Source organism: Lycorma delicatula, chromosome 3 (assembly GCF_047948215.1).
Source record: "Lycorma delicatula isolate Av1 chromosome 3, ASM4794821v1, whole genome shotgun sequence".
NCBI classification, from domain to species: domain Eukaryota; kingdom Metazoa; phylum Arthropoda; class Insecta; order Hemiptera; family Fulgoridae; genus Lycorma; species Lycorma delicatula.
The window spans coordinates 170,894,116-170,910,672 of NC_134457.1; the positions used below are offsets into that span (position 1 = coordinate 170,894,116).

Here is a 16,557-nt window from a genome sequence, read left to right on the forward strand (position 1 = left end):
ACAATCAACGCCATCTATTGTTTACCAGCAGGTTTTTCAGTTTCTCCTCACCAAGTCGAACCCAAACGTGGTGGTATACAATGATGGGTCGAAGCATGACGGTAACGTTGGTTGTGCTTTTGTTTTCAATGAACAGACTTATATGTTTGGCCTACCCGGTGTTACGAGTGTGTTCACCGCGGAACTACTCGCTGTGGATAGGGCTCTAAGTATCGTTGGCCCTAAATATAGGAACATTCTTATTTGTAGTGACTCGTACAGTACTTTCCAGGCGTTGGAAAACCTTTATTCCGGACATCCTGTCGTCGTTGGCATTTATGATAAAATCGCTGAGTTAGAAAAACCAAACAAGGGGGTAGGTTTTTGCTGGATCCCTAGCCACGTTGGGATTCTTGGTAATGAGAGGGCGGATTCTGCTGCGAAAGATGCGTGTATTCAGCCTCCTTTCACCACCCGAGCTACTACCTTTGATTTTATTAATCATATAAAACAATCACTGCGAGCAAGGTGGCAAAGTGGCTGGACGGCTGTCGTCGATAGCAAACTTCGGCGGATTAAAGATTCAGTGTTGCCGTGGGGCTCCTCTTGCAGGAACTCTCGTCGTGAGGAAGCGGCCCTCTGCCGGTTACGGTTGGGGCATACGAGGATTGCACACGAATATCTAATGTCGGGAGGAGACCCACCCCTGTGCACACGATGCAACTGCCGTATGACTGTGCACCACATTCTCGTGGACTGCGTATGTTATGCGGCACTGCGTCGTCAGTTTAATATACCCAGCAGCATTCGTGATGGCTTGGGTAATGATGGCAGTGTTTTGGAGCGAATGTTTCTCTTTTTGCATAGTACTGGGTTACTGCAAAGGATTTAATATACATATATATGTTTTTCTGTAAGGAGAGTTTTTTAATAATTTTAACCTTTATTTTCGATTTGATTTTTTAGTTTAATTTTACTAACCGGGATGGGGATTTTTGCACAACCCATCAGAGTTAGGTAAGTTTTTATACTTTCTTTATTCTATTATTTTATCTTTAATGTTTTATCAACTTTGTCTGTGATATTAGTTTTGGGTTTTATTTTGCCTTCTTGGCTTGTTTTAGTAAATTTTTATTATACGATTAATATTACATTTGCACCTTGTATAGCTTATTATTTCGGAGTTATGTTACCCTTTTAATAATACCTACCGGGCGATGATAACGCCCAAGCGTTTTTCGCTCACAAACAAAAAAAAAAAAAAAAAAAAAAAAAAAAAAAAAAAAAAAGCAAAAGAAATTTTTCATCTCGACATAGCTGAAATGAGACTTAGATTGTATAGAGGAAGCTTTAAAATCAGTATTTTGGATACTCAAAGTTAAGTGAAGATCCATGATCTCCAGTCCAACCCAATAGCAATTAGATAAAATGTAAAAAAAATAATGTTATAACAAATAGCTCAATTATTTCATATTTAACAAATGTGTATCTGATTAATAAAAAAAAAAACAATGAAAATAGATTTTTCCTCATTTTACAAAAAACAAACTTAACAATACCACACTTTAATTTATTCTGAGATTAAACTAAACAAAATTTTAATTTGTAAGTTTTCTTAAGTACCATCATATCATGCCTTAGACTATCTTAAATTGAACCAGGATGAACCAAAGGAATGCAGATGAAAAGTAATTCTGCATATAAAGAATATAAAATATACTCTTGACTACAACTGTATCAGCATGTAAAGGAAAACAATTGCAACACGTCTTGGCTTGGCAACTCAGAAGTACAAACTGTAGATATACTCTAAACCAGGTGAACAATGGAATACTACTAACAAAAAAACCTTTAACTGACAAGCTGGCCTTTAACTGACAAGCTGCACAAGAAATCTAGTAGACAGGTCACAGGTGATATCTTCTATCTCTAAATGCAGGGACTGGCAGTGTATTGAACATCTCAGAGAAAAAAATTCTGAAAAGTACCACTTACACTTCAGATTTTCTCTATAGGTGCCACAGCCATGAAGAAAAGAATAACTGTAATATAAAGCAACAGATTACTGCTTACATAAATGCATTATGCTCATTAAATAGAATAATTATAGTAACTATAAGAAATTAATCAATACTAACTATATAATTTCCTGATAAATTTAAGCCTTATCGTTTTCTAATGATTTCAAAAAATATTTATGTAACATAATGCTTGATATGTGTTACACATTAAAATATACTTCCCAAAAGGGTTAAATATTTTGATAATAAAGTTTTAATTACGATTAAATTAAACTCTATTAACAAAAAAATAATAATAATAATGTATAAAATTTTAAATATAAATGACTTGTCCAGATTTATAAATATTGGATCAGATTAGCCGATTGTAATTAAAAAATCACCATATCTTTAAAAATGTTCATATAAAGTAACCTCTTATAATAGTGATTTGGTCACCTATCGCACTCGAAATCCTTCTCTACGAAAGATGATGCTATAAAATACGGCACGTATTGTTTAAATTGTACCGCTTATATAAATATTTATATAGTTACGCTGAAAGTGATACTTTTTTTTCTTACAAATATATGGGAAATACACAACCAATCTTGGTTTCAACAAGATAATGGTTTTGTTATAGTGATCTCCGAACATTTCCTCAATCGTTAAATATCGAAAAATAATTTCAGATGGGCCCCTTGTTTGTGGTTACCTGAACTAGAAAGTAGCTAATACTACGAATTATACAAGAGCTTAAAGAATATTCGTGCAGATATTTCGAAATATTCCCGAAATAGTCTTAACTCGTAAGAGAAGTCATTCAGATTACCTCAAAGCATCTCAAATTTGTGAGCACGCTTAATAATCATTTAAATGTTATTTAAAAAATCTGTAGAATCAAAATTTACTTTGTTATTATTAAAATAAAAATGTGTTTTTTATAGTAAAATTATAATTTTCTTTTTGGAAAAACGATATGTATGAACAAACTTGCAATAACTTGTTGGAAAACTAACGATAGCGAGAACCCTAATAAAAACCATACTACTTTTTATCTTTATAATCACTACGTATGCCGTATATTTCAATCAGATGTATATTTAAATTTCTTTTATCATATTTAAAAAATAATAATTTACTCAAAAGTAATGTTCCTTTTTTAAAATAATAATGTATTATTAATGGCAAAAAATGAAAATAAAACAATTTAATTAGATTGCGTTTCCTAACCTGTTATTGACTATGGTGCTTATTGTTACGAATGATCCGGCAGTTGTTGTTCGGATATTTTCCTTTTCTCGTTATAATGAAATGTTATACAGCTTTTAAAATAATTAATACTAGTGAATGAAAAATATTTCTGTAATAATTTATTATTATCATCAGCTATTAGTCTTTAGTTGATACAGAGGTTAGAACTTGTTAACCAATATTTGTAAGTCTAGTAGTAGGTAATATAAATTGGTTTTTGTAAGTAAATTATTAATACGGTTTAAGTGTTAACATAATGATAATTATCTATAATCAGTTATGTAAGTTGTATCCTGCAATTTTAACCTCCGTGATATTTTTACTCAAGTTAGATAAGAAATAATGCACAGCTTTCATGGATTTCGTTTTCCTTCGATTTTGAATTTAAAACTAAATTGGACCTGCATTATTTTATTTATAATTATGCATCCAGATAGTTTTCAGATCCATGGTAGGGACAGTAACGTGAAATCTGGCAGATCTCATTTAATCCGTTAACAAGAAATTTTTTAATGTAGTCAGTAAATGAGCATCCTTAAACAGTGTAATTAATGGTATTAATTACTATGGTATGCTGTATTTATTTTGCCAAAAATTTTGAATTTCTGTTACAGAACTTTGAAGGTGTTTGTACCTTATTTTGGTATGATAGGTAACTTGATATGAATCCAGTGATGAAATGTTTTGGAAAAGTGACAAAAGGTTTTACATATTGTAGGAGATAAGGCTTTGAATTAAACAAAATCTCCTAAAATGTTATTTGCCCAACTGAGGATAAGGATGACAGTTAGAATCAGATTTTGAAAGCAAAACATGAAATTTTCTTGTTTTAATTAAATTTTTTAAGCGTAGGTAACGCTCGCTAACTTTCACTTACTAGTCTAGGTTAGCGAGTGAAGTGAGCGTAGGTTAAGTTTGATTAGATTAGATTATATTTATAATTTTATTTTAGTATAACATTTAAGCTGCTGCCATCTAAGAATTAACTAACCAACTAACTATACAGCAGTAGTTAACATTAATAGTTACATTTTATTCATTCCTTCCATTTTGTGATATATCATTTAAGAGTTCTTGCTGAAATGTGGATTTATTTTTGGAGTTGATCAGAGACATTTTCAAAACCTAAAAAGGTTGTCCCAAAAGAAATGTTAGCTCTGTTTGATTAGATAAGATTTGATCCAGGTGAGGCTAAATTAAAAATAATCAATCCTGAACTATTAAAGAAGTGGTATTCCCAAATTAAAAAGGAACCTATAAGAGTGAGGAATGCAAACATTAGAGAAGTTGTAAAACAAAGACAATGTGAGGGGAGATAATGATATGAACATGTTAAGAGAATGTGTAAAAAAAGATTATCAAGAGTATTGAAAGAATTAGAGATGAATAGAAGGACGACAGAATATCTAAATATTTCGTTTCTATGAAATTTGTTATTAGTATAGATAGGCCTACAATTCTTACACTTTTAATTGTCTTCTAGCTAGAAATTTCTAAGCTGCCCTGAAGTATAATTAACATGGCACTGAATAATGTAATGTAATTGCAAATTACTAGAATTACATTACATAATGTAATTCTAGTTCACTGAATTAGAATTATCTTTATTTATAAATTCTAGTTCACTGAATTAGAATTATCTTTATTTATAAATTCTAGTTCACTGAATTAGAATTATCTTTATTTATAAATTCTAGTTCACTGAATTAGAATTATCTTTATTTATAAATTCTAGTTCACTGAACTAAAATTTATCTAAGTACGTCAGAATAAAAATTATTATTTGAAACTTTTTCTATATCCAAAATATTTTTTTTAAATTCATTTTTCACAAAAAAAGTAAATTCTTTAGTGTAATTAATTAAAATCTATTCAATGTCAAAGTAAAAATGTCAGTTGAAATAAGTTTTATTAGTTAAAAGCAGCCATTAATCAAGAATTACTATTTTTTTTTGTCATATTTAGATATTCTTCAACCAATTTTCTACTTCGCTAACTTTATTTTAAATATTTGATTTTTTATAAATTCATTCATTCATTATTGCCAAGAAATCTTAAGAGTTTTTATCATAACCATGATAACGATGGGTATGGTTATCATTATCATAACCATGGGTATGATTCATGTTTCTACTGAATAAAGTTAATGAATGTAAATATATATTTATATAAGTACTTATAATTAAACCAATCCTGAATATTCATTACTTGGAGGAATATAAGTTCAGTAGACCAAATAAAAAGGCATCCCAGAGTTTAGTTGCCATGGTATGATTAGTGACAATTATGGAGAAAGGAAAAGAAAAGAATATAAAAATACAAAGCTATTTTTTAGGATATAATAAATATTTTGAGTTTAACTAAGGGAAAGGAGTGAAAGATAATGTCACCAGCTTTGCATCTTTATGGTTAGCTGTTATAATGTGTACAAAAAATCTTTTTAAGTATGTACTGTTTACTTAAAAATTTGATTATCATTTTGTTTATTACTAAATTTTCTCAGTATTGGTTCTTGATAACTAATATTTTAAATTGAAATATTATATTTGAAATTTCATATGTAGTTTATGTATTATAATTGAAATTTTATATTTTTATTTTAATATTTGCTTTTGTCAGTGTTAAGTACGATGGTATAGAATTTCTAAAACTAACCCATTTATATTTATTATTATATCCAAGTAATGCATACTTTTATTAATTCCCTTATAAAGTGAAAACAAACAAATATAGGTATTAATGTAGTAGACAATCTACTGCTGTAGTTAGTTCTTAGATGGTGCCATTGAAACAGTATATTGAAATAAAAAAATAAAATTATTAATATAATCTAACCAACCTTAACCTTTCTTTTTCCTGTTTAGCCTCTGGTAACTACCGTTTAGATAATACTTCAGAGGATGAATGAGGATGATATGTATGAGTGTAAATGAAGTGTAGTCTTGTACATTCTCAGTTCGACCATTCCTGAGATGTGTGGTTAATTGAAAACCCAACCACCAAAGAACACCGGTATCCACCAACCTTAACCTACGCTCGCTAACTTTCACTTTCTAGTCTAGGTTAGCGAGTGAAGTTGAGCGTAGGTTAAGTTTGATTAGATTAGATTATATTAATAGTTTTATTTATTTTCTTACTTCATTATAGCATTTAAGCTGCTGTAATCTAAGAATTAACTAACCAACTACAGCAGTAGTTACATTAACATCGCCTGTTACATTAGTACCCAAAGATATTGTCATACAAAAATTCATAACAAGAACTTATGAAGCAGTTCCAAATTAAAGAAAAATTGACTGTAATGCTGTCTTAGGAACAAATAAAATAAAGTACTAAGAGAAACATTTAAATTTAATATTTATAAAATTCATATATGCCAATCAAAACTACATATGAAATGACTCATTAAGGAAATCATCTAGGTTCATACTAACAAGGGATTAAATAATTTTCTTTACATTATTTACCTACAATTTCAGTTCATAGTAAAATTTCAATTCATAGTAAAATTTCAATAGTAAAAGTGAAGGCAACCTTAATGATAATTATACAGTGTTATAAATTATTATTAACATGTAAAAATTAATTTTATGTACACTAATTTAAAGAGTAATTCTGAACAATATCTACAAAATCTTATTGCATGACGATTGGAAGTTCCAATGAATTCTGTTGTTTCCATTTGGTCAAGATGGTTTAAAAATGTATACTTACACTTTTGGCAATGCCATTGACCATTATAGTTATTTAGATGCCCCTCACTTTTATTATTCTACTGTCTGGAGAAGAACTTTTCAACAAAAGAAAGAACTTAATAACCTCATGTTGAAAATATATATAATATGGAACTTAACTAGCTTACCTAACGTAACAGCATTAACACATCATTGATACCAAGAACTACTATAGAATTTCTCCACTGATATGGAGGTAACTTGGCTGCACACCATCAAGGAATAAAGCAAGTCAACATGCACCGCACAATGCATGTTAGCAAACAACACTCTCTCTTTCTCTCAGTCTTCATCTCTCATGAACTTTTAGTATATACATTTGAAATTCTGTTTTATAAATTTTAAAATTTCTATTGAAAACTATTTGTGAAAAATCTTTACTTCACACTGGAATGTCACCCACAATAAATATGTATTTCAATTTTAAGCTCACTAGCTTATTGGGAATTAGGTTAAAGATTGATGGCAAATTTTGACTACCTCGCTACAGATTGATAAATGTGAAGAGTGGATTAAATAAAAGTGTATAGAAATATATATAGAAACATAACAAGTTATCATTATAAATAAGTCACTAACAGATAGTTTCTCTGGAATTAAGTTGTACAATTTTCCATGTTGAACTAATAGGGAAATTTAACAAGAAAAACACAATAACCTGTTGTTTACCTAGCGCTGTGGAAATGAATTGCAAGGACACCAAAATTTGCAGTGTTACCATGTGTGCACATGCACATCAAAAATAATTTCTTAGCACATTTGATTATTATGAAATGCACAGAAACCTACAGTCAGTTAGTATATTATTTGTATAGCACCAAATGTGTCCTAAAAATATATCAGGCAATGCTTTTGAGAAAAACAGCAAACAACTATTAATTCAGATTTGTCTTAAAGAGAAAAACTGAAGCTTGTTGTGTTACAAACTTAAAAGAAAGTTTAAACTAAATTTTTAATTCAGATTGCCATTAAGTGCACTAAGCTTAAAAAGATTAAGTGGTTAATATGATTTAATCTTAAATTATATACACATTTTTACCAAATGAATTTCGCAACCAACACTGCTGTATTACACACCAGTTGAATTCTATTTTACAGGAGAGAAGTATTTTTACCATGTCATGAAATTTTTTTTATAGTAGAGCATTATTTTCTTGTTTTAGAAATTTAATATGTTTTTCAGATTAATTCAATGGCATTTCGTGGAAAAAGATCCTCAAGTAAGTTCAGTAGAGGTGGAAGTTTTGATAAAAAATTTGAAGGACCACCAGAAAGGGTAAAAATACTTTTATTTCAGTTTTTTATATATTGAGTTTAAAAAAAATTGTTTTTAAATAGTTTTGTTTCATTGTCTTCTTGTTTAAATGCAAATATTAAGTTATTTATTCTAAACACCCAAATGTTATTACTTATTAAATTACCGTTATTTTGATTTCAATGTATAATTCCATTTGGGCTGAGTGTCATTTTAATATTTATCCACTTTAGTATGACTCAACACTTCTCTGTAAACTCAGTGGTCATTTACACACTTGATTATGGTAAATTCTAAATAGCTGGTATAAGTAATCCAACCTCAGTGTGCAGTAAGTTTTGCCTTTGACTTACTGATTTAATTTTACACTGAAAATAAATGTTTTTATGAGAGTGGTTAAGTTAAATATTAAATGCAAAAACCATTCCCAAATAAACCTTCATGATTGAAAACCCTTGGGTAAACATGTTAACTCCAAAATTCATATAAAAAATAAGTTAATAATAGTGTTTGGTTCTTCTCATTCCATTCAGTAGTGCAAGTAACAATGTAGTTTGTTGGTATGCTGCAAAGAGCATTTGCAAGAGATAAGCTTTGTCAGACCAACCACTTATTAACAGCAGTGGTTATTTTTTATACTTTCTCCTATTGATCAGAGCTATAACAAGCTAGTCTACTCACTATATGAACAACTGATAAGTTACCTACATAACTGCCCCAGATATGTTGACACTTTTGAAAAGCCATATGATTATGGGTTAATCAGTCAGTTCTCTGTACACAAGGTACAGTAAAAGGATAATGTATAATAATTTTCTTTAGAACATTACAATGCATTTTTATAAATAGCAGTGAAATTATGTAAATTATTGATTTTTGATGGTAAACTAGGCAAAATTTATTTAATAAACTTTTTGAAGTGTCATGAGGTGTCATTTTTGTTGTAACCATCTTCAAAACTAAAAACATAATGTATGTATGTTAAGTCCCATATCCATAATAGTTGGAGGCGACCTGGCATAAGTTCAAAGTCAGATAACTCTCAAAAATAATTTTTAAGAATAAGTCAACCCTTTTCACTTTTGAAGAAAATGTGGAATGAAGTGTTTTCCTATTGCCTTCTTCACTAAACTCAATATGTTGCATATCAGCATGCTAATTTCATTGAAATGCATTTGATTGTAAGATTTTGTGAATCTCAGTGAGATTTTCACCGTATTTACCAAAGGAACTAATTACCACAGGAAAATATCTGTTTACCTCATGCAGATTGATCTGAAAGTGAGAAATTTTGACTAGTACCACTTCATATCTCAGATAGATTATGAATCACAGTCATAAGAAAGACTGAGATAAATTGTGTACTGCAGCTAATTAATGTACCCCTTTGTGGTGAAGCAGCACATTACATTTCAACTTAGCAGGAAAAGAAAGCATTAGAATGCTTGGCAGATTATTTGGTGATCCTTGCAAAAGTATCAGAGAAGAAAGAATTAAATTGGTGTACTAAAAAGATAAGCTGGCAGATATCATATGAAAAACAATCTAGATCTCAAACACCAAAGAATCAATCAGAAAAATTTTAATCGTGGAAGGAAAAATCTCAAAAGAGAGTAAGTTGACATACCTCAGAGAAGTCTTTACCCTGAACATACTAGAGATGATGAAAATAAGAGCGCATAGAATGAAAATAGCTTATCATGTAACAGTACAGACTGGTTAAAACGTAAAATTGATCTCAAGAAATGCTCCACTAAAATTATACCATACACAACTACAGCATTTCTAAATTTCAATGAAATTGGTCTAGTAGGTTTGGAGATATTAAAGCCACAAAATTTCATATAAATATGTGTGCATGCACACACACACACACACACACACACACACACACAACACCACACACATGGATACCCCAGTTTGACTGGTATTTTTATACTCCATATTTCACAATTTAAAGAAAATTCATTTTTACCTCCCACTTTCACTATGTGGCAGAAAGTAATATTTTACTTTTCTTTGAAAAGTCTTTATAGACTTTTCAAAAGATAAAGATTTTAAGAAGAATTTACAGATCAACACTGGAAGACAGTATTTACAAATTAAGAACAATAAAAGAAATTTATCAAAATTAGAAGAAAATAGAATATAAAATGAAGAAAAAATTTTATGGACACCTCTTCAGAATATACATTTAAATGTCTATTCGGTGACATTCAAACTAATTTTCAAAAATGGAAAGACAGAAACAAAAAGGTTGAAAAGGAAATTGAAAAAAAATCTCAAACTTTTAAAATTGAAAAAAAAATTGAATAGATGAATTCAGGAAAACATTAATTGCAATAGAGTTTAAGAAAGAAGAAAAATAATTAAAGAGGAAAGAAAATGCCACTCTGTTAAAAAAGTATTTTGAAAGAGAAGAAAGTATTAACACTATTTAACATGGTCTTCACTTGGCCTACACAAAAATAAAAAATTAATAAATTCAGTTGCATTTTCAAGATTTTTTATTCATGTTATCTCTATCCTAGGTCCGCAGGTCCACCATACTGCAGGTCCACTGTAGTATCGTTAACAAATTGTCTGAATTATTTCAAGCAAATCAGTGTCTTGCAACAAATTTCTTTATGTGGGCTTGTATTTTTTGTTCTGTAATCATTAATTCAGTTTAATATAGTGGTATTTAATGCAATGTCAATTATATATAATAGTTTTTCTGTTGCATAGATTATGTCTCTTGGATTCTTTATACATCCTTGTCAAGGTGATCTAGTTGTAAAATCAGAGATTAATGATGTCCCATATTTTAATGCACCTATTTTCATAGAAAATAAAATGTGTGTTGGAAAAATAGATGAGATATTTGGAAGTTTACATGACTTTTATGTATCTGTTAAACTGAATGACTGTATTTCTGTTGCATCATTCAAAATCAAGCAGAAGGTAATTATTACACTTTTATACTTTTTATGTATAAAAAAAAAGCTTATTTAACTTATATGTTTATTGTTAACAAAGTTAAAAAAATATCATCTTTTTATAGTTTATTTGTAAAAACGTTTCACAAATAATTTAATAATAGGACTAAGAGTGAGAACTTTTGCATAATTTTTTTCAGTTAGGTTTTCTTTTATTGAAGTATAATTAATCACTTATTGCAACTTTATCAATATTTAGTCTAAAAAAAGTCTGTTTAGTTTTGAACAAATGTGTAAAAACAGTTTTGAAACTATTTTTTCTCATGTTAGGTAAAATTATTTATAGGTAATTGTTTCAAGTACCTAATTTTTTTATTCTGTAGTATTATGTTAAAAATCTGTTTTTTACTGTTTTGTATATATATATATAAAAGTTTACCAGTTACTTTTATATATAATATAAAAGAATAATATAAAAGTATTTATATTATTAAAAGTATTTTTCTTATATATATATATAAAAGTTACTTTTATATATATATAAAAGTAACTTTTATTAAAAATAAAATTTAAGAGATTTTTTTTGTAGGGAAAACATACATTTAAATTTGATTTATATCAAATTGGTGAAAATAACTGATGGAAGATGATAAAAATTGTCCTTTAATAGGAGAGCTATGTAAGAATATTATTCTGATTATTGGCATCAAACAAATTCTAATAAATGTAAAATTATTATAAAAATAATTGTACACATCAATAGGAGCATAAATGTACGCATCAATAATAGGAGCATTTATATCACTGTTATTGAAATTGACTAGATAAAAGAGAAAGGAAAGAACGCAACTGTTTATACTAAGTAGTGAAAATTGATTATGTGGATTTATAATCAGTATTTTTTGTGGAGCCAACTTGCATCTATTAAGTTATAGAAAAATAATTTGTCATTAGTTGAAGCAGTAAGAAGCTGCTTACAAAGTAATGGTTACAAAGCGATGTATAATAATACATACACCCTTTCATGTAAACTGAAAGTTTAAAAGAACAGAGTTTAATATAGGAATATGATAGAGGAAATTGATTTTGCCATTTAAAAAGTGTTCAAAATAACATTAATAGAAAAAAATTTGAACTACCTTTTAACACGTAGTATACTTTCCAAATTATTACTTTTTCACAAAAAAATATTTTTGTCATTATTAAATTTTAAATAATACTGCTGGTTTATATGTGCACCACATTTATAGCTAAAGCGATTCCTAATATCTCTCGAGTTGCATGGCAAGTAAACTTTAGAGAGTTAAATCAGTCACTGTCTGTATTCTTCATAATATAGGAAAAAAATTGAAAGTGGTTAATTTTTTGCAGTCATTTGTAGTAAGTGGGGGAAAGAGAAATAATGATAGACAAATTATTCTTATGCTATGTTACACTGAAAAAAGATTAGTCTTTTCTACATGAATTATTTTTATCTGAAACAGTCAATTCTTTTTAATATTAACTTATAAGTAATTACTAGCTTGATGGATAAATTTTTCCACGTACGTCATAATTTTGGTTTGATTTGTTTTTAACATCACCTTCAAAATTACTTTTCTGTTCATTTTTTATAAATTTATATTTATGGAAAAGGAAAATGGTTATTTGAATTGTACACATCACAGATCTACAGAAGTAAAGGCAGCCTGTGTATTTCTTTTACATAAATAAGTACAGTAATTGTAATGGCAGTAAATCAATAATTAAAAGACAGTGGTATAGAAGAATTTAGGTGTAAACTCAGTGTTGTAAACAATGAGTAATGTTGCTGAAGAATGGAATTGTAATTTGGGACATGTGTAAGAGCATCAGTTCTATTGACTCTTGCAATATCATCTGTCTATTTATTCTAAACTGCTTTTATAATCATTAATCACACATTCAAAAAACCAAAACCTGATAGATTTATAATATACTGGGTTTACAAAACTTGTGGTACTATCTTTGCAAAAGGCTAGGCAATAGTAAATTAGAAAAAATGAAAGATGATTTGAATAGACAGTTGATAGTCATCAAAAAAGCCCTGGTCTAGTGGTGAACTCATCATTGCAAATCAACTGAATTTGAAGTCAGAGTTCTTAGGTTCAAATCCTAGTAAAGGCAATTGCCTTTTGTCTAGTAATGTACTATGTTGCCTAGTTTTATATGGATTTGAATACTAGATCATGAATACCTGTGTTTTTTGGTGGTTATGTTTCAATTAACCACATATCTCAGGAATGGTTAAAAATGTGATAATTTAACTATTTAAAAAATAATTGGAAACATAAAAAAGTACACGCTACAGGAAAATTATTATTGTGGTAACAGATTGGCATACATCAAATGATTCTGCATTACCATGTAGCCAGAGGACCACTGTGTATGATGTAAAACATCAAACTGACAAGCAGTTGTAGTCAGTCGAAAAACCTTCTACAAGGATAATTTCTAATAGAATATCAGGATATGCCAAAATGTTCATTGTAACTTGTGATTAAAAAGACGTTCAGGCCTAGCCTCGCAAGTTTCTTTGTAATTAATTACTCTGTTAAATATTAATTTTAGTACAATTCTATATTTTTACATGGACAAGAGCACCAAATTATGATTACATTTTTCATTTTTGAGGAAGGTGCTATTCAAAATTTACTGAAATTTGAAGGTGTGTGAACCTGTTGAGTTGTATAGTATGATGTAGTGGAAGCAGTCTTGCAAGTAAAGTCAGATGTATAAGTAATTATGTACCTGAATCTCAGCCTTTGATTTTTTTTTTTTATTCTGACTGTGATGTCTGTGTCATTATTCTATTTTACAATAAAATTAATATTAATGATATTAAATCACAATGAATTTATGACAAATTTTGCTTTAAACTCTGGAAGAAAAGTGCAGAAAATTATTATTGCCTAAGTAACAACAGTTAGGGTGATAACTAGCATTGTGGTGATCTTTCAGTGTGTCTTAAAATATAACAAAATGCGTATAGCCATCCTGAAAAATTGAAGGAGAGAGAGATTGAGTGTCACGTCCTTAAAAAAATTTAGTCCTATCAAATGGTAGTCAGTGAATTCTGTTGCAGGAGATCAACATGTGGCACATTGCCATGAAATCTGTAGCAAGGCTTCTTAGAATTGACAAAAACAGCACTGCATTCAAGCTGCACTGTGTTGTTGAAAGAACTTTGCAAAATCAACCCAAATTTCATCCTTAGCATTATTACTGGTGATGAATCATGTAATTTATGGTTATAATCTTGAAATAGTAGTTGTGTCGGTGGAATAGCTCACAATCACAGCCAAAGAAAAAGCAAGGTGATTTTGAAGCATCATCTAGTCAATGCTGATTTTTGTTTTTTTTTTTTTTACAATAATGGCATTGTGTATGAAGTTTGTTCTACCTGGTTGTGAATGAACAACTGTGATGTTTGAGAAGACTCAGAGAGAACATCCTGTTAAGGGTGCCACAGATCTTGGTCTGGTCCTTCCACCATGACAAAATACAAATTCCACACCACTTACGCATGCATGAAAATGTGTCAACTATCACAACAGTCATCTCACACTCTTCCAACTTCCAACTCACTAGGCTTTGCCCCTGTGCAAAAATTTCTTCCTGTTTCCAAAGATGAATTTAAGCTTAAAGAATAACATTTTGAGACTTTTAAAGATCTATACCAAATCACTGCATAGAATGATTTCCAGAGAAGAAGTTCCAATCATTAGGGTAAAACGTCCATATTTAAAAAATGTAAAAAACATATTTTTTTGGCCTTTTCTTTAAATATAAACATGTTTATATTACATGTAACTCAAACTTATCTTATTTCTTTAACCAGACTTTTGGAGTAAATAATAATACATGGATTAAAAAATATAAATGGAATTACAATTTATTTTTTTCAATCTAATTTCTGCCTTTGTTTTAGCTGTTCATAGATCCTGCCAAATTGTTGCCAATTAAAAGATTTTTGCCTCAGCAACCACGAGCAAAAAGATGCCTTGTTTTTAGTAGAGGAGCAAGTAAAAATAGAGGAAATGGACAGCGTGGTAGATTTAAGGCTGGGAGAGGCAAATTTAGTGGACGTGGAAGTGGTGCTGGGCATTTTGGTTTTAGAGGTAGAAGAGGAGGAAGAGGACAAAGAGGACGTTGATTGAATTTAGTATAATAGAGGAGAAAAAGTTTTTATATGGAAATAATAAATTAAGAGATTTAAATAAATAAAAAAAATTTTTTCAGCATTATTAACAAGATTGCAGCAGTACTTTGTATTGTTTAATATTTTATATTCAATTTATAAATTACTTATGTTTATTCCTAATCATGTTTTATTTATCACTATTGCAGTTTTTGTTTGTTATACCACAATAAACCTGCATACTTGTTTTATGTATTGAATAATTTTTTTTAGATTAAATTATTATTTAATAATTGTAGTCCAGAATTAAAACAGCAGCAACCTCTGTAGTTGAGAAACAAATAAAACTTGTTCAATGTTAGCTAACTTTCTTCAATTCATTAAAATACTGAAAAAATCTGTTGTACACGTTGTTGTACACGAATATGCAAAATCATATTAGTATCAATTTCTTAAGGACTACAGTTTTTATAGTATTAAAATACAAGTAATTTTTCAGGGAGCTAGAAATTTAATAGCAATAATTGCAAGTAAAAGCAAGTGATCAGTAGTCTGATTCTATTTATCCAGTTGGGGATATTAATATACGACTTGAATACATATGTTGTGACATTGATGGGATGCCCTTGTTCAACAGCGTTGCAGTAGATTTTAGAGCAAGAGTGGACTGTATGTGTTCATAGGTGATGATTGAAGATAACACCTTGTTGATTACTGAAGGATTGTTTAAATTGTATGGAGTCTTGGCGGTTTAAAATAATTTTGTGACATAACGCTTGTAACTTATAACTTAATGTTAAAGATAGAAAATGTAAACTAATAAAACTTAAAGTAATGTTCATCCGAACAAAAATTGAGAGAGTTCATCCGGACACAACCGTCTTGGACAGGTATGAGTGCAGACTGGTATAAGATGCTATGTACAGTGCTCGGGGGAGCAACTTGTGATGTAGAGTGGTGTGATGGTCTGACTACCATAGTTTGCTGTGGGCACCCTAGCCACTGCTAGGTTTCAGCACCCAATGGCAAGAGGGGGTGAAAACCCCCTCTTATATCTGTTGAGATATATCTTATATATCTGTTGAGGTATATTGTGTATACCTCACCAGATATGAGGTATATACAATCGGATAATACAATGTTTGCAAGGGTACATATTGAAAGACTTCCTAAATTAAAGTATAAACTTAAAAATTGCTCTGATCTTCATGTTCCTTAGCGTTTTCTCACTAGAATACACAGTGCATGACTCTTTAAG

The 16,557-nt window shown here is 29.5% G+C and overlaps 1 protein-coding gene across 5 annotated transcripts; it reads left to right on the forward strand.

The window, feature by feature from the left end:
* Positions 1-653: 653 nt before the first annotated feature.
* LOC142321032 (H/ACA ribonucleoprotein complex subunit 1-like) lies at positions 654-16,338 on the forward strand. 5 transcript variants are annotated; one of them, XM_075359031.1, is made up of 4 exons: positions 654-996; positions 8,151-8,243; positions 10,950-11,165; positions 15,090-16,338. In XM_075359031.1, the coding sequence occupies exons 2-4, from the start codon at positions 8,160-8,162 to the stop codon at positions 15,312-15,314; spliced, it is 525 nt and encodes a 174-aa protein (XP_075215146.1). In that variant the 5' UTR covers positions 654-996; positions 8,151-8,159; the 3' UTR covers positions 15,315-16,338. The 5 variants fall into 5 exon arrangements, with proteins under 5 accessions (XP_075215146.1, XP_075215143.1, XP_075215145.1 ...); XM_075359028.1 differs by lacking the exon at positions 654-996 and adding an exon at positions 3,235-3,452; XM_075359030.1 differs by lacking the exon at positions 654-996 and adding an exon at positions 3,235-3,433.
* Positions 16,339-16,557: the final 219 nt, after the last annotated feature.